The following is a 24,101-nucleotide window of genomic DNA, read 5'->3' as shown; positions in this document are numbered from 1 at the left end:
ATGACACAATCAATGAAATTGACCCACACTGAAAAAATAAATTCTAGTAATGCATAAACTAGTTTACAAGATTCATGCTTTCAGTCAGGTTTTAAAAATGGTTTTCATATAAGAAATTTTGTAAAAATATAAACTATTTTACCAAAAAGATATCAGACAACTTTGAAAATTAGTAGTTAGTATGAAAAATATTTTCTGTGAACTTATTAATTTTATAAGTGCTTATCACAGCATTATGTCTGTGTTCCTGTAACAGGTATACTGTAGATGATAGGTATCATCCATTGTCCTGCAACTTAATGTCCAACAAAATGTTCCAGTTTAAAAATCCCAACACTTCTTCATACTTAATTTCTTTGCTCTGTGGTCCATAATGACTATCAACAATTACCCATTCTCAAAGATAATAGTTGCAGCACACAAAACCCAGACATTTTGGGAAGGAGGTATCTCTCTTCTAGGACCATACTACACCATAATCTATCAAGCAATCCATCAAAGACTATACAGATTTCTTTCTAAGTATTATGGCACTCCAAGTTTTCTCAGCTCTTAATTACAACTAGACAACTTATGAATTTAACATTAGACACATGCATAACTGCTTTGCTAGATCCAAAATTTTAAAAGCTTCAAAAGACAAAAAGCAAAGCAGGTCTCTACTACAAAATACATTAATATGTAGACATAGAGGTTACAGCACAAAATGCATGGTAAGTACCATGAACCACTAAATAACATTGTATTCCACCCTCAAAAGTATCCTGGCTTAAGTGCTGACTGAAATGCCCCACCTATACTTTCCTCCAGCAGTGCTGCGCTTTCCTCAGCATTTTATTTCAACTCTATTTCCTATTCCCCCTTAAAAGCAAACCTTTGCTCTTACCAATCATTTTATATCTACCATCCACAATCTCTCTGCTGTTGTGTTCCCCACTCCTCTAACAACCATCTCCTCTCAGAAAGTCAGCTTTTTTCAACACTAAGTCCAATTAAATACAAATACTGGATAATTAACTAGTCTCTTAACTCAGCCATGCAATCATCACTTGAAAATTTATTAAACTTGTTCTCTAATAGATTAATTGATCTGAAAACCTGATGGGTCAGGTAGGTTTCCCAAAGCAAGCCTCAGAACTCCACAGCTGCCTTTTTTTTTTTTTTTTTTTTTTTTTTTTTTTTTTTTTTTTTTACTTTAAAGAGGGAATTGGAAGCAAGTGAATAAACCAGCAAAAGACCAAGAATAAACCAAAAGAACAAGCTGCTCCGGAGATCTGAAAAGGAGTATGCACTGTCAAATCCAGTGTTTTACTGGTATTCGAGTATTTATGAAGGCCTGTAACTTTAGGACAGGCTGCACTAAAGAGGTTTGAAGAATGTGGAGGGAGCCAAACAGAGGGAGAGACTTTTATTAACAACTGAAGCAGAAGAGGTGCCTCTGTAAACATACATGCACACACAATCCAATGGTTCAAACTATAACTACAGTATTTTCTCTATGCATCAGATGCTTGGTCAAATTCTCCTTTGAACAAACTGCCAAGGAACAGAGTTTGTAAATAGAGATCTACATCCATCATAACAAATGGAAAACTGTGGTAATGCCACCAAAAATAGCTTCACAAGTTATCACACTTATCTGAAGAAAAAGAAAACCCTAATTATCAGAATGTAAACACGCAACGGATGTTGTCAGAAGCCTAAAGCATAAATTAAAACCTCATATGGAACTTTATCAGCAGCTCCTCCTGGTGGCATAGGATAACTTCCAATACTCATTACAAGACAGCTCCCCACAGACCCTCTAGGTACTATGACTGAAGCTTACTTGATCTGCTGTTGTGCCTTGAAATGAGATTTGATATGAATGGCAGTAACTCCCCGCCCCTGCTTTTTAGGAGGGTAGCAAGTATGCAGAAAAATCTTTTACTGATTTTATTAATTCAGCTGTTATATATTTACAATATATTTTAAAAAGTACACTGGAATACGGAAAAAAAATTCAGGCACTGTCAAGAAGCTGATGATGATCAATGACTGAGACAAACTCCTGTTTAGCTAATTAGAACCACTGATGAGCAATAATGATGTGAGCTAAGAATATTTGCAGACTTCTTTAGGATGAAAAATGGAGTGAAGAGAGGCTGTCAATTTGTACAAGTTTTAAGCTCCAATCAGTTTTCCCATAGGTACTACCTATTTTAAATGTTTAACACAGCTGTATTTAGCCATACTGATTATCTAGATTCTGCTTTCCATAAAAACAAAGAAATGGAGAAAATAATCTTAACTAACATTTTTCCTGTGTTATTATCTAAGCTATGTATCATGCACCAAGACAGGATAATATTTTCTGAGGTTTGGCCCATTTTTAATGGCTTGTCAAAAATGAAATATTAGACTATGAGGAAACATTTAACTATGAATGAAGTGTGAAAATAGAATAATCATCATTAAAACCTTAAGATTTTCAAAACCAAATGTTTGGTGAAGTTTAAAATACTGAGATTCCTAAAATCTTCAGCAAAAGCAGTCTAGGAAGGAGGCATTTTGTATCCTACCACAGGTCTTAATTTATATCAGTCAAGCAATTAACGATTTGTCAAGAAAAATAATTTAGAGCTGTATATAATTATTCCATTTTTACATCAATTAAATGAAAATAATTTTAACTAATGAAAGCTTCAACTTGCTGTTCACAGGTTTCATTGAACACCTCATTGTTTTACCAATAGGAGCTTTTTTTTTTTTTTAAATATTAACTGAGGATTTACAAATTTGGCCTTAAATACCTAAGAAAGTTAAGGTTACCCTGCAAACTTTGAACTGTGTGGTTTAAAAAAAAAAGTTATATTTTAACAGTATATAACTAAACTGCTTCTAGAAAAATTGCTATTTTTGAGGGGGGGGGGTTCTTTTTTTTTTTTTTTTTTTTTTTACTCAAAGTGGCTATAGAATTGGAAAGGTTACACAATATCAGTTTATATGGTGCAGCATTTAACTTGGTTATTAGCTCTCCTGTTCTTCAATTTTCCAACTGTTTTGCAGACAGACTTGATACAAGTGCATACATTCACTCTTGTTACTAAATAGAAAATGAATCACCCACATACAGAGTGAAGTTTCATAGAAGACACTCATTACTGTAAATATGGCACTAATATCATAGTTGACTGTGCGCAGACATCTCTGTGCTTACACAGTCCATGGTTAACAGAAAAAGAGCTTAAGCCTTTCTCTTTCAGCTGGAAACTTTACCATGTTTCTGTGTACCTATTAAGAAAGGGAGATGAAAACCTGAAGTGAAAAAAATTTCACTTAGTAATGCAGTTTAATTTCACCTCAGATTCTAGAAGTGAAAAAAAATTTGTGTCACAATGCATTTTTCAATTGACACATGTAATTAATTACCAGTTCCCCCCTTTTTAACTTTTAATAATTACAAATAGTGCTTTTAAAAGATTTAGACAGATGGGGCAAAAAAAAAAAAGGCATTTAAATAAATATCACCGTTTAAGACAGAAGTAATTTTCTATAGCAAAATTGCATAAGCCTATTTGATTTTTTTTAAAAAGATTTAAGACTAAGTACAGAGAAATCATAAAATTCTTATTTCCTTAGATATCAATTTATTTTTTTTGTAGAGCTATATTTGCTCTCTGTTCTACTACATATATCAGAACTGAAAAGCACCATTATAGAAAGCTAATTTTTCTTGCATTTTTAAGTTGATTGATTTCATTCACTAGATGATTTATTAAGGTCTCTTATTTTTAAGCAATATACATACAATGCTATACATATCTTTACACTAAGTTGTACAGAAAATTAAGTGACATTTTTCCTTAATAATTTTGCAAACATCTTTCATCTAAAATACACAAGCCTCTTACAGTGTTCAAAATATCAGCACTTCAGAACAGACTGTTTTAACATCTGCACATCACCAGGGTTTCCCCCAAGGATTTTTAAATGATGCCTGCCTGTGCTGAATAAAGTGCTAACTTGCACCTTGCATTTCAAACTGTGTCCTGAGCAGCCATCCAGTTGGTACAACACCAGCTGAATTCCCAGAGGCCACTGTTCAATCAGGCTTGACTGCAATTATCATGTCAATATTTTGTGCTCCGATATGCAGATATGCACACATGCAAGCTGCATAATACTTTCTTCTCCATGGAATGTTGACTTATGTTCAATGTTCTGAGAATTTTTAATGAAACAGGATATTAAACTTTCATCAACTGTAGACAATCACAATTATTTGACCTTAGATAGAAAGGTTATACCCTTATGCTCTGTTACTCTGTCCACTTTATTGAGTGATAACAACTAGGGAGTCCACTTTATTTTAAATTCAGAGTGACAAAATAGTAACAGACCTTTGAAATGTGTTAACTCTTGTCTACTTCTTAGTTCCCTTGTCATTCTGCTTCCTGCTAATTTGGACAAGAGTAAAATGATAAGTGCTATAAAAAAGCTGCTGCAAGCTATTTATCATCCCTTCAAAAGATGCAAGTTGCAGTTCTTCATTTTTCAATTAACATCAGCAATCTATATTGCTTATACCTACAGAGCATTCACTAATCCTTTTGCATAGGAAGTATGTCATTTTTTGTACATCTGCTTATCTTCACTCAGTGAGGAACCTATGACAACCTGATGTTTAACATTTGTTTGACAATCTACTATGCACAATACAATTACAAGGATGCGGCAAACTGCAGCACAGTAAGTTTCTGTGATTACCATTTCAATAATTCTTCGGTTATTTCTGATCACTTGCTCTTCAGCCTAGTTTTCTTCCATTTATACATCCTCAGAGAGAAATAACTCCCCAGGAATAAGAACAGAATCTGTATTAATGCTGGCACTAGCATTCAGAGTCTTATTGCTTCAAACTAGAGTGAATTTAAGTCTTACAAAACAACAACATAATTGGATTTTAGGCATGAAAAACATATATGTTTTAAGCCTGCCATGTGTATGTGTTTGCAAGGGTATCATCTAGAATAACACAATTCCCATCTACTAAGTGTTTTACCACTGCCGCAGTTTGATCACTACTGGATTCAACTGCATCTCCCTTTCACTAGAAAGTGAGTCAGCTAGAAGCCCTAAAGGATAAGTCAGAATCAGTTGATCCTTTCAACACCTCATGTATTAGAAAAGTCTTAGGGAGGGCTCTCAAAGTTTACATAAAGGTTTCAATATCTTTGATAATCTAATCTGAACCCAAAATCTATTTGAGTTTTTACATGAATTTACCTATAAAAGGTGCTAGAAAGCCCCTTTTTTAATTCATCATCAAAAAAAAATGAGTGTTTCAAAAGGCTTCAGTGAACTAGAAATAGCATGCTCTTTACATAATACTGAGATCAATAGTATTTAAAGTAGCTTGAAAGTATACTAACAGGAGATATACTTTTACAGTGGCTTGTTTGAAAATACCTGGAGGCTTTTACATATCCCAAAGGCATTTCTCATTTGCACAGTAAAGATAATTTTTTGTTTATATCTGAATATTAAAATGGGAATACAGTTACCAGCAAGAACTGCAAAGACTGCTGAAAAATAAAATATCATTGGTGTATTATTGGAATTAACAGCACAGCCATAAAAAGGCACAGTTAAATTTTTACAATTTTAGGGCAGGTGAACTTCTATTTTGGGACCATGAAAGCATTTCAGAATAGCAGACAAGTAACGGAAACCTACTGTTAACTTCACACCACCATCCCACCCCAAATTATACCTTTTACATTTTTCTGTAATACTTGGGGGAAAAAAGGGTACTATAAATAAGTGTCTAATGCCAAAAATATAAGTTACCTAACTGTATGGATAGTACTTCACTTTCAATTTCTCCCAGTATATGCTGGATAACACAGATAGGCTCATCATCTATATGATAAAGAATAGGTCTTCCTGTATCCTGTTATTAATTCTGTTATGTTCCAGTAAGTAGCTGTCCTATGATCTCAGATAAACTATAATAAAGACAGATAACTTGGTGAGCACTGAAAGTTAGTTGGTTATGGATTTTACAATGGCAAGAACACATCATAAAATTACACCGTGCAAAAATTTGTGCTATCCATGTCACACAGTTACAAAGAGAAACAACAGAAGGTTTACATCCATTTCATCCTATTTGCCTCCATTTTAAAGTTCCCTAGCAAGCTGAGGCAAGATGCAAAACCTTATCAGCTTGGGTAGGATTGGGTCAACAGTCACCAATATAGATGAGAAGGGGGGGGGGGGGAAGTCTCTCAGGAGACTTAAGTTATTTTTTCAGATTTTTTTAAGTGTAAATTTTCAATTTGCAGCTCTTGTCTCGGACAACTATGTAGGATGTAGAAACACTTGTTGTGAGCATCACAGATACTACCTGCCAAGTGACCCATTTCAGGAATCATTTTTCTTATTAATGTTTCTCAGTCATCTCACGTCATTATTCAAGTCTGCATGTTTTTGGTAGATCAACAAACCCAGGAAATTACTAGTTCTACAATTTTCTGGCCAGCAGCAACGCCAAGATAGTGGATTCTCAGGTAATCTAATTAACGTACCTGAACTGAGGTATACCAATTCTGTGCTGGTACCAAGATTTTGTCTTGTGCTATAAGGCAAGGAACAGGACAAAAAATTTTCTAAAATGAGCAAGTGTAGAAAGCTGAAGGAATGAACAGCTTAGCAAAAGATAACAGAAAACTATAGCCAGAAAAGTTAAGATAGCACTGTAACTCGAAGGTGCAGAAAAGAACATTCACAGATAAATTTGGGCTAGAAATTATTTCCAAAGAGGCAGTTAGACCCTTCTCAAGCAAAAGAAATGAAGCTACATCAATTAAAGAGAAAATTCCCTCTACTTATACACTAACATTAGGCTAATATACTAATAATACACTATTACTCCATCTGTCAAAATCAAAGCAAACCCAAAGTTGTGATTAATAAAATTCATTTATACTAAATGGGTTTTATTCAAACCTATTCCAGGATTCTTGGGGGTAATGACAGCACCTAAAGAGATGCTATGGAAGCAATCTGTTCTTTCTCAATTCCATAACTCTGAAAAAGGTATGATACAGATGTACAGCTTTGAGTTCACCCAAGCTGTTCTAAAGCATCAGTGTTCTTCTAAAGGAAGAAGGGAGTACACAAAAAAACCGGACAAGCACCTGAATATAAATTTGTTGTCATGCTTTTCCGCAAGAGTACCAATCACCACCCTGTCTATATAAAGGCCATACAAACACACAAATTATGTTAATCTTTAACTTGATATGGAATAGACAATCTTTCTAACCAGATAAAGTAGGTAGAACACTACATTAAAAGAATATCATAAATATTTCCTATCACATTAGAAAAAAAAATTCAGCTCACTATCATTCTTGTGCACAAGAAGGTGGCATCTAAAAGCCCCATTTAAACACAGAAGTTCACTGCAACTATCAGGATAATGCATACACAATAACAATTTCTGTTCTAAATTAAGTACAACCTACCTTAAAGCCAAGGAAAACAACCAAGCATAAATATTATGACTAGGAATAACAAATAATGAAGATATACTGTATCTTATACAGGCATACAGGAGTCCAAGATCATATAAGCCCAAGATCATTTATTATATATAAAATTTGTTTTAAATGGGCTTTCTAACATCTCTATGCATGACTTTGTCTTAAGATCCTGATGATTTTTATATGCAATACCAGTAAAAAATACTGATAAGCCTGTACACTTCCCATTACAGTACTGTTTTTAATTTATTAAACTATATGTCAATGAGTTAAAATTTTCCATACTGTTCAGCTATCTGTATGAACGAGGTTAAGGTAAAGCAGGTTTTAAATATATTTGTGTATATATATTTAAATTTTATATAAATATAGAAAAATATATATGTATACACACACACACACCCCTATATTTATTTAAATATTTTTGATGTTCGGAGATGTAAAACTGGTATGACCACCACTGTCCTCATGAAAACATAAAAAAATTTCATCATGAAACAAGTCTGTTTCAACATAAGTGAAGCACGCTATCCTAGATTCCCCACTTTAAAAAAAAACAAACAAAAAAAACATGTTCCCAAACCATAACATGCAAGCAATGTCAAAGTAGTACACAAACACTCTCCAAAGAGCCAAACTACTTCTCCCTTTGTAGGTGAATGTCTTACTACAGAGTCAGAAGTTATTTGATACCGTCACTGGTGACTGCACCTGAATTCTCAGGTAACTACTGTTTTAGCACGAGTTTTGCATGCTTGCAGTATCTATTTCTTCCACTGGATATAAATACTTTAGAATATAAGCCTTAATTACATAACCACATTCTATTTTTTTGACAAGATTTTCATTGCTTTATGCAATGCAGAAGATTGACAGAAGATGGGACAATACTATAGCAAATGCACTCCAAGCTAAAGAACTGACGCTCTATCTTCAAAAGGTGAAGAATGTTAACTAATCAAGTCAGCAAAGGAAAGATGTGAAAAAATGCCTTTTGAAATTAAAGCAGTAAATGGAAACCCAAAAGAACTAGAACCCCCCCCGCTTCTGTGACAAGCTTTGCAACTAATCTTGGCAAGCTATTTAAAGCAGTTTTCAAAAGCAAAACCTACATTTTTCTTTAAAGAAGAAAAAAAAAAAAAACAGGGTAACCTAAGAGATATAATCAAGTGATTAACTCCTATGACAGCTACATTATCAACTCATTCATGTTTTCCCCTACCTTTGGCCAAAAAAAGTTATATGTAAATATTAACATTCAAAAACTATCAATGACATACTGTGATGATTAATTAATATTTATGGTAATCAGATGCTAATGGATAAGTGCCATGAGGAAGTTATCATTAATATTCTCTGAAGAATATAATTTAAACTGCATAGTCAGCTTTTATCTTAGGAACTCTGAGGCTTTGACTTTTTTTAGAGTAAATATACACAACTGAAAAACATAACTTATCTGACTTTTTATGAAAGAGCTTAGGGTAAGGATTAAAGGGCAGGCTAGCATGGGTGACACTGTTGTGGGTGTTTACTACAGGCCACCTGATCAGGATGAGGAAGTCGATGAGGCCTTCTACAGACAGCTGGAAGTAGCCTCATGATCCCAGGCCCTGGTTCTCATGGGGGACTTCAACCACCCCGATATCTGCTGGAAAGACAACACAGCTAGGCACAAACAGTCCTGGAGGTTCCTGCAGAGCATTGGTGACAACTTCTTGACGCAGGTGGTGGAGGAGCCAACAAGGAGAGGTGTGCTGCTGGACCTCGTACTAACAAACAAAGAAGGACTGGTGGAAGATGTGAAGGTCGGGGGCTGCCTTGGCTGCAGCGACCATGAGATGGTGGAGTTCAGGATCCTGCGAGGAGGAGGCAGGGCACCAAGTAGGATCGCAACCCTGGACTTCAGGAGAGCAAACTTTGGCCTCTTCAGGGACCTACTTGGAGGAATCCCATGGGTTAGGGCCCTAGAAGGAAGGGGCGTTCAAGAGAGCTGGTTAATATTCAAACATCACTTCCTCAAGGCTCAAGAGCGGTGTATCCCTATGAGTAGGAAGTCAAGCAAAGGAGGCAGGAGACCTGCATGGATGAGTAAGGGGCTCCTGGCAAAACTCAACCAGAAGAAGGAAGTATACAGAAAGTGGAAAAGGGGACAGGCCACTTGGGAGGAATATAGGAATGTTGTCAGAGTATGCAGGGATGCAATGAAAAGGCTAAGGCCCATTTGGAATTAAATCTGGCTAGAGATGTCAAGGACAAGAAGAAGGGCTTCTTCAAACACATCAGTAGCAAGAGAAAGACTAGGGAAGATGTGGGGCCTTTGCTGAATGCGGTGGGTGCCCTGGTGACAAAGGATGCAGAGAAGGCAGAGTTACTGAATGCCTTCTTTGCTTCAGTCTTTACCGCTCAGGCCAGCCCTCAGGAACCCCAGATCCTGGAGGCAAGAGAGAAAGTCTGGAGAAAGGAAGACTTTCCCTTTGTCGAGGGGGATTGGGTTAGAAATTATTTAAGCAAACCTGACACCCACAAATGCATGGGCCCTGATGAGATGCACCCACGAGTGATGAGGAAGCTGGCGGATGTTATTGCGAAGCCACTCTCCATCATCTTTGAAAGGTCATGGAGAACAGGAGAGGTGCCTGAGGACTGGAAGAAAGCCAATGTCACCCCAGTCTTCAAAAAGGGCAAGAAGGAGGACCCAGGGAACTACAGGCCAGTCAGCCTCACCTCCATCCCTGGAAAGGTGATGGAGCAGCTCATCCTGGAGGCCATCTCCAAGCACACAAAGGACAAGAAGGTGATCAGGAGTAGTCAGCATGGCTTCAGCAAGGGGAAATCATGCCTAACCAATCTTATAGCCTTCTCTGATGGAATGACTGGCTGGGTAGATGAGGGGAGAGCAGTGGATGTTGTCTCCCTTGACTTCAGCAAGGCTTTTGACACTGTCTCCCATAGCATCCTCATAGACAAGCTCAGGAAGTGTGGTTTAGATGAGTGGACAGTGAGGCGGATTGAGAACTGGCTGAATGGCAGAGCTCAAAAGGTTGTGATCAGCGGTGCAGAGTCTAGTTGGAGGCCTGTAGCTAGCGGTGTCCCCCAGGGGTCAGTCCTGGGTCCAGTCTTGTTCAACTTCTTCATCAGTGACCTGGATGAAGGGACAGAGCGCACCCTCAGCAAGTTTGCTGACGATACAAAACTGGGAGGAGTGGCGGGTACACCAGAGGGCTGTGCTGCCATTCAGAGAGACCTCAGCAGGCTGGAGAGGTGGGCGGAGAGGAACCTCATGAAGTTCAACAAGGACAAGTGCAGGGTCCTGCACCTGGGGAGAAATAACCCCAGGCACCAGTACAGGTTGGGGGCTGACCTGCTGGAAAGCAGCTCTGCGGAGAAGGACCTGGGAGTGCTGGTGGACACCAAGTTAAGCATGAGGCAGCAATGTGCCCTTGTGGCCAAGAAGGCCAATGGTATGCCGGGGTGCATCAGGAAGAGTGTTGCCAGCAGGTCGAGGGAGGTGATCCTCCCCCTCTACTCAGCCCTGCTGAGGCCACATCTGGAGTACTGTGTCCAGTTCTGGGCTCCCCAGTACAAGAGGGATGTGGCACTACTGGAGCAAGTCCAGCGAAGGGCTACAAAGATGATTAGGGGACTGGAGCATCTCTCTTATGAGGAAAGACAGAGAGCTGGGCCTGTTTAGCCTGGAGAAGAGAAGACTGAAAGGGGATCTTAACGTGTACAAGTATCTGAGGGGAGGCTGTCAAGAGGATGGAGCCAGACTCTTTTCAGTGGTGCTGAGCGACAGGACACAAGGCAACCGGCACAAACTGAAACACAGACAATTCCATCTGAACATGAGGAAAAACTTTTACACTGTGAGGGTGACAGAGCACTGGGACAGGTTGTCCAGAGAGGTGGTGGAGTCTCCTTCTCCAGAGATATTCAAAACCTGCTTGGATGCAATCCTGTGCAACGTGCTCTAGGTGACCCTGCTTGAGCAGGGGGGTTGGACTGGATGATCTCCAGAGGTCCCTTCCAACCTCAGCGATTCTGTGATTCTGTGTGTGAAACCAGAATATTTCATTTACCTCCTTTTGCTTTTTGCTTTTTCAGTATAAGAATCAGAATATGCAGTATGCTAATAATTTGTTCAAAGAACAGAATTCAATGCCAGCACAACAACCTCAGTGAAAACAGATTTTAAAGCATATTTCAACTTACACCAAAAAAGGAGACTTACAGCAGTTACAACATACCAAGCTTACACCTAGCTGCTCTTGACAAAATTTAACAATGGAACTTTTGTAACATTATTTTAAAAAAAAATGAACTTTTCTAAATTAAAAATTACTCACCTTTCCACAATCAAGCTGACAGCTTGTGTAATATCTGGATTTGACACTTGAAGACGTTTCCACAAAGACCATACAAATTCTTTATCAGCCTTAAAAATGGGAACAAAGACAAAAATACATTATATGTATGCTATAGTGTGCATGTTCACAAGACAATTGGGGGGGGGAGCAAAAAAACCCTCAATTTTAGTGAGAACCCCAGCAGATTACTCACTTGCTTGTAATTAAAAACATGAAAAACAGTTCTCTTGATAGAGAAAAGTTTTAACCACACAGAATTTTAGATGGAAGACAGAGACCAACAACCAACATTAAGGATATGCAACATGACATAAGGCACCAGCAGTCAACATCATACACAAGGCTGCCTTTTGCTGTTCCAACTGTTGGTACTTCTAGCAGCATGGTACAATTTCTATTAATGAACAGTGAATTGGAAATACATGCTTCAAAATTAAGTTTGGGCACTGGTTTTCTCCCCACTAGGAAAAAAAAAAAAGTTCTTCAAAATTAAAGAAAAATAGAGAAAATTTAAATACTTGAATCTTTACCATATGCAGCTTTTCAATTTTACTTTAAAGTAGACAGCAAATCAGTCTTCCAGTACATATGCCCAGCTAACCTATGTCATATGAAAGCTTCTGAAAAGATTCTTAAATGAGAGCAAGAAAACAATGGTCTTTAAAAATACACACAAGAAAGTTTGTGAAAGTTTATATATAAACTAAAGGCTTCTCCAGATTTTCTACTATACAGAAGTAAATATTTTGCACTAGAGTATTTTTAAACCAACAGTTATATTACTGGAGGCCCTAATATAGATGATGTTATATTACAAATAAAAAACAGAATCTATATATTACACAAATATGTTAGTATAAAAATCAGCAAAAGATGAAGACCAAATAATAACAAAGCACATGGACATAATCTATGGACTGCACTAGGATCAAATCTGCTAAACACAGTGTAATATCAGAATAGAAATTAATAAACCAAAGATAACTAGACCTAGCTGCCAATATGATAACAAGTAAAAAATCATGAGAGAGCAGACTACTGTACCTGTTACTAGTTTTTTAATCTTAATATGAAATATAACAGGACAATATATGTTATAGTACAGGCTGTACCAGGGCAATATATGATCTAAAAGAAAAATCACATTATGGCTATCAATTGCCCAGCCTCCTTTTTCTCCCAAACTCCTGGAAACTCACAATTTACTAAGATATCACAGATATCATTAGCTCTTCATTAACTGGAACTTCATTAAAGTTGGTTAGATAGACAACACAGTATCTCCTCTTTATGTCAAACCTCAGTATCATACGAAACAGAAGACATGAGTTACTATCTTCACCTCTACTGTTCAGTGTGGTCATACATTTCCCACTTAATTTCTCCTTTCCCAGCTTCTCATCTTTTATAAATAAGAAAAGATTGTTTCTTTTGACACAGTACCATGAGTCCATGACTAGAAGCTGCTAAAAGCAATGGCCATTAAAGACACAAAGCAGCCTACAGAACTGCAAGTTTGACAAATCTCACAAGAGTCAATACAACAACTTAGCCACAAGATCATCAAATTAGAGCCAGCCTCAGGAGTGGAAGCTGCATTTTCTATTTTTGCTATCCCTTCTTTCCATTTTTGCCTGATCAGTTTTGCCTTCTAGGAAGCAATTTGAATGTTAAAAGCAGTATTAGTTCCTGCCCATGCCAACCAGTCCACCTTAAAGTTTCTGTTTTCTTCAGAACAAGACAACTACTATCTTTGACATGAAATACAAGACCATTTAGCACAGGGCTTCCTCCTTACAAAATCTCTCTAAAGGTAGAGGAAATTTTTCAAGAGTTACACAACATCAACAAATTTAAGTATATCTTCATTTATCTTCAGAAAAAAAAAAAGTTACAAATAGTTATAAAGGCGGTTGCTGCTATGGAACTATCAAGACTAAAGTCTTTGCACCCAAAACTCTATTGAAGACATGATAATAGTAACCTTTTCATTCCCTGGACTAATTTATTTAATCCAGATCAATAGCACAACAGCCAAATAAAAATACTGCATTTGAATTACAGATTTAAAGAACTTCAAAAATGGTGAAGTAAGAAACAGGAAAGATGGTTTTAACTTTTTTCTCTCCATGATTTATGAGGGAAGCCTGCAAGACTTTTGGAAAAGTTCTGATATATCCCTTCAATATTAGAAATCAAGGTCTTTTGTATCTTAAAATTGTATAGAAGATTGAGGCAATGATGGACTTACAAGAAAACATAAGAGAAAATGCTCAGCAAGTGAGAAAGGAAGGGTATCTTCACTTTTACGTTTTTAAGAATGACTTTCTCTTTTAAAAATTGCCATTTCTAGTTTTAAGTTTAGTCATACCTTTAAATTCCATCAACCTCTTCAATCAAGTGGGAAAGAAATCTTCATGGAAACTTGATGCCCTAACAACATTTCTCTGTACAACCAAAAAAAATTCACTCAACTATTATGAGACTGCACACCTCTAACCAGTCAGACTGAGTTTCTCATAGTGTTAATAAAAAAAGTAAATAAAATAAAGACTCTGGCCACGAAGATCTTATAATCCAAGTCTACTATCAGTTTATGCAAACTGGACTCAAGCATAAAACCAAACACCAGAATCTGTTTGTTTTCTATCAAACCAGAGAAATTTCATCCTACTCTTTGTTGGACATACACAACTTTAAAAATTTTGACATATAAACATTGTTTCTGGTATTTCAAACTAACATTACAAAAACAAATATATAACAAGAACTTCATATAGAAAGAGATGGGGCACAAGCTACTTTTAAAAACTTTTAAAAGAGACCTCACCTGTCTCTACCCAAATCGGGTTAGCAATGCAATGACTGATTTCCAAACCCAAAGTGACCCAGACACATGCAAGACAAAAGATATGCAAGATGAACTAATGGAATTATGGTGCGTTATGGTCCAGGATAGCATTCATTTTTTTGTAGAAAGATAACTCCAAAAATAAGCCACACAAACGTAAGAACTGAAGTGACTTCAAATCAACACCCAAATTTTCATTCAGTTAGAAGTAAGTCCTTTCAGCTAGAACTGAAGTTAAAAGACAAACAGTAAGCATCATGTTAATTAAGTTACTGAATTCTGGCTAGAAAAGTGGGAATGCAACCAACAAAAGAAAAAAAAAGGCCAATTCCTTACTGAGTGCTATCACCTTAAACCACTTAACCTCCCAGATTTCTAGCTGTCTAGTCTGAAGAATTAGAAAAAAATGTACATATTTTTCATGTGAGCTCAGAACTCCAGAAATATAGGCAGGTGCACATCCCTTAAAAAGGCCTTATCGCGCCATTTGAAAAGTCAGTCTATGAAGACTGAATCCTGCATGAGCTAATGATTCTTTTCAGGTAGAAACAGAATAAAAAGTACAGATCTTTTTCAAAATCTCTTGCAGGCTTCCAAAAAGCCTTATGATATGTACAGAAGAAGGATTAAGTATTTTTTTAACATATAAAAACATCTCATATTTACTGCAGGAAGCAAGCAAAGAAAAAAAAATGAGGCCAAATTAAAACCACACTAAGTAACAACAATGGGAATGTGATTTCTTTCAAATTATTTAGGCGGAATCTAAGAAAGTCAGCAGGTCTTAAACTCTAAATAGCATCACTTTAAGTATAAATTTAAGAAATCTTTGAACCATAATTAAGGGATCCAATTATAACTTCAAAATATTTTTTAATTCAAATCTCTCAGATAATAAACAATATGGAGAGTGGAGCTAAATTGATAAAAGCCCTTGAACAATTTTTACACCTTTAAAACATAATTCACTGTGTATTTTTGCACTGAACTATTTAAAAAAAACACTAGCAAATAAGTAGTAAGGATTATGAAGTAACTAAAGTACAGAGAAGTCCAAATCTAACAAGTAAACAGCCAATGGTACAGTATTCTATTTACAAATGCTGAAAAATCTTGAGTCAAACGATCAAAATTTCTGATGCTGATTTATGAGTTCATGAGCTTTGTTCAGTTTAATTTTATTTGTTTAAAGATTTGGATTTATGTATGAGCATACTTAGCTTTTCCTTTACTGTCCTGCATATCAGAACCTACAAATAGCTTTTGGGTATTCTGTGGTGTATTTTTTTTTTGGGGGGGGGGTTGGAGGGGGTTGTTAATAAAGAGCTGAGATACTTAAGCTTCTGCATGACTCCAAGAAATATATCAAATATCATGAGACCCACTCCAAGCAGTGGAGACTGCCCTGTGTCTTATGCTGGAGGTGAAAGAAGGGCATGGGGGAAGGGACAAGGGGGAAAGGGGAAACTATGATAACATATACTGAATTGTTCCTAAGGAACAAAGTAATATGTACAAAGTACATACATATAGAACAGTGAGCTAGTTTCTCCATGTCTTCTTGCCAGCTTAGAGGAAAATGTTTCCTGTTTCCAGCAAAGAAATGCTCTCAACCTTCCTGTGATTTCTGATGAGTATCCAATAAGTATTGAGTTTCTGGCAATGTTATTCTTGCCAAAACTTTGCCAAACCTCCCAAAAACTGAACCCGGGATAATATGCAAAGTATAGAGTTTCAAGGAGATGAATGTTCTGTTGTTCTTCTCACTGAAAACACAGATATGCAGGGATGAATGTGATTTTCTTTATTAAAGAAGCAATACAGATTACTCTCAAAGCACCTATAAGACCACCTTCTGAGTTGTCCAGGGAAGTCATCCACGTAATCAAGTTTTACTCTTGTCACTGAAATTGCTGAATCTTACATAAATAATAAGTTCTGCAACATTTCTGCCTGTGCTGAAAGAATAGTAGATGAAGTAGGGACAAAGAAGCCACCCTAGCTTAAAAAAGCCCAAACAAACAAATATAAAAAAGCTTGTAGTGAGGAATGTTAGATGTGAATATGGTGCACAAAATGCACTGGAAAGAAATAGCTAAATAGAAAACGCTAAGTAGTGTCCCCTTTAAAAAATGAAAACAGAAATCCCTTCCGAGTGATCTGAGAATAAATTAGAAACGCATGAATTACAGGAACTGAGAAACAACACCACTTCAACAAATGCTGTTTATTTTGCATGGCAGGAATTGGTATTTGAAATTACGACTACTAACTATGAATGTCATCCACAGAACTATACAGCAATGCCTTAAATAAACCAAATATTCTAATCTAAATCAACAAATATCTGTCACCACATATTTGTATTTTTGTAAACACACACAAGACAAGACAACCTTCTGCCTACTCTAAAACTCAAAAGAGTAAGGATAAAAATTACCTAACAGCATCATCATCTACATGTTCCCTGTAACAAAATAAGACAGTCTGTGGTAAAAATCTACTTGATCTTTACTACATGAAAAGAAAGTTAATACCAAGATAAATAGAGGTACAAAATTTCTCATTATGACAATTTAAGTAAAACACTAGTAAATGAGTGAGAAAAGTTACCATTAAGTGTGACTTGTTTAACATGCCCAACATTTTAATAGCTAAAATTGTTTCATGAAAATGTATAATTATTTATGCATTTGGTATAATGGAAGTATTATTATCAGCCAACAATTAATACAGTTTTAAGACAAAAAGAATTTTAAATAGTCTTTCTAAACTTTTGGCACAATTAATGGACTTGGTAAGGCTGTTCCCTGAATGGTCTCGGGAGCCAAACAATTTTTTCTGAAACAGGACTGCATAGCTTCTCTGAAGTTGGCACAGAAAAACCACTACAGCTGTCAAGGCCTGGGGTATTCCAATCTTCAGTGTACCCAAGGAACATTCAGCATACTCAAGTGTATGTTAGTGGCTCAAGAGGTCAGTGAGAGTTTACCTTGAGCAGCTGAGAACTTGCATATAAAAGGCAGAATATAGATGTCATTTGAAAGTTACTGAAAATTACTCATTAAGACCAAAATTATCCACAACATATTCTATATCAGATGAAGATGATGCTCCCCTTATGACCAAGTTTATATTTTGGAACTCAAGAGATATAAAACAAAGACAGAGTGCTTCTGGTATCCCCTGAAAAGAGGAATTTTCCTTCAGTCTGGAATGAAAATAATTGTACCTCATCATCATATTGAGAGATACACAGAAAGGAACGCCTTGATCCTGCTTTCAAGAAAGCAAACTGGATTCTTCTCATTGATTTTTACTAGTAACAAGCTCAGAACCAGTGACAAACATGAAATGAACTAATGGCAAAGTCTATATGGCATAAGCAGTCACAGCATAGGCATTTGCTTACAACTGAAGTCATAAATGTATTAAACATTAGCTTAAGTCACAAAACACAGAATACCACAGAAAGACTAATATTCTCATTTCAGTTCAATCAATTTCCTCTCCTCTTGGGAAGGAGAAGCAAGCATAAATACTGCTCTAGGTATTTCATATCAAGAGCATGTAAAATTATATCAAAACTGCATACAGCTATTTGTCTGCTGTAAACTGAAAAGTCACCTCAGTATCGAAAGTTTTCAGTTACACTACATTAGAAGACAGCTAATTCTGCTTGATAAAGTAATGATACTAAATTCCTATAGAAAAGGCTTTTACTGCAGCTCTGACAATGACAAAAACATAAGCAATTTTTCCCCCCTTATAGGAGCTGTACATTCATTAGAGTTTGAGTATTAAAATTACAGGAAGGCTTATGTTCCATTTACCCTTCTACCATATACTGTATTGAGAACAAGGATAAATGGAAAAATCTCCTCATTTAGAGTGAATTCATACTTAAAGTGCCTCAATTACCTACAGTTTTGAAATGAGGATTCTTTCTGGTATTTCATTGTATTGACTGCAATGCATAGTTAACTATCAAAAGTGTTCATATCATACACAAAATACTTATAGCAGGGCAAATGACTAGAATAAGAATGCGCCATCTTCTGAAATCAGCAATAGAATACCCCCAAAACAGGGGAAGAAACAAAACAAAACAAAAACAAGGAATAATTGCTAGAAGAGCATAGGACAAATTACCATTTTATTTTTTAATGGATGGATACCCCCCTTAAGGGGAACTGAAACCGCTGGAGGACAGACGGAGCTATTGGTTTACTGTAATTTTTAATAAGAATCCTGTAACAATCAAATATTGACAATTATGTTATGAAATGAATATTTCAATACTAAATGTAAAGTGCATAACAACTATCAGGCTGGAAGAATTCATATAGAAATTCAAAATTGCATATTGGATTAAGCAAGAATCAGATTAGCTTTTGGAAGGATTTTGTAGAAGCATGAAAAAAACCATGGCTGATACAAGCATTGACACACTCTTGCAAAAAAATTCTTAGAACGGATTGTTTTGGACTCCTCTCCTATCCAGTGTACTTCTGACTGAAAGGCTCAAGCCTATATTCAAGCTGATGTATTCATTTTACATGTAAGTGACAGACTTGTGCTTGATATCTCATGTAGCTTTTAAAATCACACTGCTGTACGTGGCCAGCACAAACTCTCTAGATCCTACTGCACCAGTGTTTGTGATTTCCAGTCATACACTATACTCTTAAACAAAAGGTATTCTCTCTACACATCATCCACTCCTGCTAAGTGGCTAGACAGTACAGAATATCCTTATGCATTATGTGACCTGATCTTTGACATGCTAAGCTTTTCAAAAAGGATCCAAAAAGTCACTAGAACGTAAGACTGCTTGGTACCTGAAAAGAAAACTTAGTGTCTTTATATATATCAGGCTCTAAAGGCAACAATCAGTTATTTTCAAGTTCACAAGAGTCACTCACATACAGTATGCACAATTACATCTAATTGCCAGATAGATTTTTGTAATACCATCATTAAAAGCTGTCTGGACTGATAGCTTCAAAACAGATGCCATCAGCAAACAAATATTTTTTCCCACCTCCAATTCCTTAATGCTACAACCAACACCTAATTTTAGGATACTAGAAAATAGTGTTTTACCTTCCATAACTTTTCATTTAAAGAATTTCCTCTTACAATGTCTCTGCCAATAGTTTAGGCAACAAAAAAAGTTGTCTTTGAACCAAAAATGGAAAAAGGACAAGCTACTAGGGTTTTGTTTGTTTTCTATAAACCGAAGAGATTGTATCCTTACTCAGAACTCTGTTCAACGCAAACAGGGACCAGGAAAATAATATAAAGCTACTGTGCTGCAATCCTTCTGCAAAAATAATGGTCTGAGCAAAAGCACTGCATAAGACTTGTGCTAAAAGATGCTATCTGTAATTACAAGATGATTTCATAAAAGGACTCTCAGATTTGCCCATCACTGGGAATATGGACAAAAATATAGCAATGCACTTCAGCAAATAATTTTAAACACATTTCTAACTGACATAAATAATTGACTCAATGGAGCATCAAAGGATAAGAAATACAAAATATTTTCTGGCTTGTACTTTTTGTAAGACAAAGTCAATGAAGTAACATCAGCAAAGTCAGTTCCGTAACATCAGAGTAGAACTGCACAGAAATATTATAAATTAAATTAGTAGAGATGAGTTATCAGACGGATGTTGGACCTATGAAGCACAGCATTTCCTCATTGAGCAACTAATAATAAATAGCTTGCTTTATTCTATTTAACAGACAATGATTGCACAGACAGGATCCATTACATGCCTTCATTCAGTGGCACAGCCTTTATATTCACAAATGTTTTCTTCCAAGTAGTCGACATTAAAAACTTAACATTCATCTAATGTAAGATTTATTCTGAAAAAGGAGAAGATAAGAGAAGGGAACAGGTTTGCTTCCAGAGATAAGGGCTTGTTTTAATTCCTTTATAGATCAAGGCTAGGAAAACCCATCTGTGAGCTTTTGTTTCAAGTTATAAACACCTTAACTATTTGAGCTAAAATCAACTGGAGTTAACTGTAAAAGATGCACAGGATACACGAATGGAATAGGACATGAGCTTCATAAGCTACAAAACTATTTTCCAAAAGTGCTAGAATTCTGAGAGTCACAGCTTCAGAGTTCAATTACTAGTTCTGAGAGTGCAGAATAAAATTTTCAGTGTATGCCTCAGAGTTAGCATTTAAATATGGCGCTTTGCATTAATGTAGTTATAATGCACCTGCGAGTTTCAAGGCATTTGGGAATATGGGAATGTACAAGTAGTTTCATTTCACAGACAATATAACAATATGCATATCTTTTGGTGTATTTACCCTGAATTAACATGACTAATCAAGTGGACTTCAGGTCTATCATGTTAACTCTGCCTGAAATGAAATTAAATACTTTCCAAATTTTGTAAAAACGTGTCCCAAACTGAGGACAAAGAGGAGAACTATATTTGCCTATCTTCTAGGTCATGAACAAAACAATAATAGTTGAAATAGTTGGAAAAGCACACACTTAACAACAAACAAGAACAACAAGATTACCTGAAGTCAGCCTCTAAAGCCAACATACTTCCTCTTTGACCAAAATGCATTTTGATGGGAAAAGTAAAGCTGCTACAGCAATTCTCTTCCCAACTTTGAAACTTTGTACAGCTTGGTAGATGCAGAAATTCTAGAAGTGCGTTCAGTGCAGTTGGAATGTTCCAAAAGTTACAAGCAAGAGCCTACTTCTTCTCCGCATATAAAAGATGACTTCCTCTATTGAGAAACAACAATATGTTTTGTTGTTTCCATAAAAGGTACCTTCCACTCACACCTATCTCTGTATTAAATTTTAATTTCCCACTCATACCCTAGGGGCAGTCTAAAATATTCACACAGAACAAATACTGAGAATAGGTAAATACTAAAAAACAGGTATTTTTGCCCATGTTTAACCAGTATGACTCTCAGTTCAGCTTTACAATTTTACTCAAATATTCCAAACAAAAATTTGTCAGGAGGAAAGATCAAGTACACAAAATTTCATTCTAGTTAGCTAAAAATTTTTCAAAAGTAAAAAAAAAAAAAAAAGAGCAGAAAGATTAATCAAATGCAGCCACTGAACAATGTTATTTCTCTAACACATATATGGTATGGCCTCCCTAGTACAGCACCTGTACTAATCAGACTCATGTAACTTGGACTCCTTATGGCAAAAAAGGTGTAAAATAACAAAAAAAAGTGTGAAACAGCTGGCATCCCTTGGTTCCAATAAAAATGTGGTCTTGGCTTAATCACTAATAAAAGAAATTAGTATTTAATGAATGGGAGCATTAAACACTTTGCCCCATTAAAAAAAAAAAACAGTATATGGATATTAACAATTTATCCAGCAGAAAAACCAGCCCACTGAAATTTTCACACAGGCAGTAAGTTCATAACCATTTGAATCTTGGTCAAAAAGTCAGAGAAGTAAACACAAGTTGGCATGAAAACAAATCACTAAAGAAGAACTATGTGGGGGTTCTTTTGTTTGTTCGGGGTGGTTTTGTTTTTTTTTTTTTACTATTAATATAAATTTTCAGCTGTTGTTTTACAAGCACTTGCAATATGCAATCTACATGCATCTCAAACACCTACTCATGAAACACTAAAAAAGGCACTGTTTTGTTATCTGATACATTTTTTTATATTTACCTGTAAATATAGAGCTTTTTTTAAACCAATATTATCTTGGATACATTCTATTTTCAGTGGGCTTCTCTGATATTAATTAGTCCAAAATGAAAGCATACATCTGTTTTCACAGGTAATGGAGTAATTTTCAGTTTGTTATAGCAATCACACTTATGATCAGTGCTGCTGATTCCAGACTACTTTACATATCTCCCTGACCTGCAAAGAGATCAAAACAAGAAAGTCCAGCCACCCATGAATTTCTTTTCCTGCAGACACAGTATAGAAAGGATGCATGATGAGCAAAACAGGTCTACACAGCTTTCCAAGGCAAGCAGGCAATGTAGAATATGAAACAAGAACAGCAGCAGCTGAAGCCTCAATCACTTCCCCTTCTGCAAACTAACAGCCCACCCACCTTCTACCCAAAAATGCTGATGAATGCACAGAGTCCATCCTTAGGAACTTCTCTCTGATCCCCAAAAATGAACAGACACAAGAGTAACTGCAACCATAGGAAAACCTCTTTCTTCCCCATTCGTATTTATCAATTTCTGACACAAATTCTACCCAAAAAATCTGCTGCGGCAGAACACAGACTAGTAAGCAAGTCCTAACTTTTTGACTAACGAAGCATTTTCTGTTTCTTAATTTGTTAATTGCATTTTTAACACCATTTTGAAAATCATAAATGGCAGTATGGTTTCTTTGACTAAACATTATAGAGTGCAAACCACTGGTGGCTGACAGACTGTAGTTTCTGAGCCAGGGGGATAAACTGTGCAAAAAGTACCATGCAATGTTATAATTTTGAGAGACCTGTTACCTAGTTACCACTGTATCACCCATAAATTCCTAATACAAGGAGTAGGCTTTATTATAATCACTCACAGGAAAAGCATGTGAGCCAGAGAACATTACATTAACAAAAGCTGCCTAAAAAAGAGCATACATAACTTGAGAAAAATAGGGTAGTCTGTAGTTTCTGCAGAACCACAAAGTTAAAAAGAAAATCCTCAAATTGCAAAATACTACCTTATCTAAGCAGAGCTGCTATATTACTGCTGAAGTCAAAGCTGCAATGAATACAATGGTAAAAATAGTTGTTTTCTTATGTTTATGGACAAAATAAGGGTAAATTCTTTAGATGCTTGTTTGAAACCAAATCAGTATTTTCAGCAAATAAAGAAATAGATCCTAAGTTGCAAAACATGAAATAAAACTACTCATACCAAAATCCTTTGTGACTATCACCAGCAGCATACATACAACAGAGGATAGGCACTTCCGTCTTCCACCTTCCCATATTTCCAGCAACATAAGGCACTCACCTGCAATGAGGAAGACCAAATCCCAAATCCCTCTTTGCCATATTCAAAGCAAGGATCAGAATGGAATTTCTCCCAGGTCTTAGAGACCATTCACACCAGATCACAGGATACTTTGGAGAACCTTTCCTATTCCTTTGGTTAAGGGATTCAGTGTATGAAAAACCCTGTAGTTCAGGAGTTAAGTGTCTGAGATAGGACACCCAAATAACATATATGCATGCTTCAAAGCAGAAGGTACTTTACACCAAATGAAATAGCTTCAACAAAACAGACTGAAAAAGAAAAAAAAAAAAAACACACTCCAAAATACCCTATAAATCAAATATTCAAATATAGAGTCACCA

At 36.1% G+C, this 24,101-nt stretch overlaps 1 protein-coding gene across 1 annotated transcript in view; it reads right to left on the bottom strand.

Moving 5' to 3' along the window:
- CNTLN (centlein) overlaps positions 1–24,101 on the bottom strand; it is a 201,251-nt gene that overhangs the window by 170,579 nt on the left and 6,571 nt on the right. The window contains exon 2 of the mRNA XM_067316035.1: positions 11,882–11,970. Coding sequence (XP_067172136.1) covers positions 11,882–11,970 — 89 coding nt within the window. The remainder of the gene's footprint in view (positions 1–11,881; positions 11,971–24,101) is intronic.

Source organism: Apteryx mantelli, chromosome Z, assembly GCF_036417845.1.
Source record: "Apteryx mantelli isolate bAptMan1 chromosome Z, bAptMan1.hap1, whole genome shotgun sequence".
Lineage (NCBI taxonomy): Eukaryota > Metazoa > Chordata > Aves > Apterygiformes > Apterygidae > Apteryx > Apteryx mantelli.
Note: the sequence above shows the minus strand (reverse complement) of the source record. Positions and strands in the feature narration are given on the sequence as shown.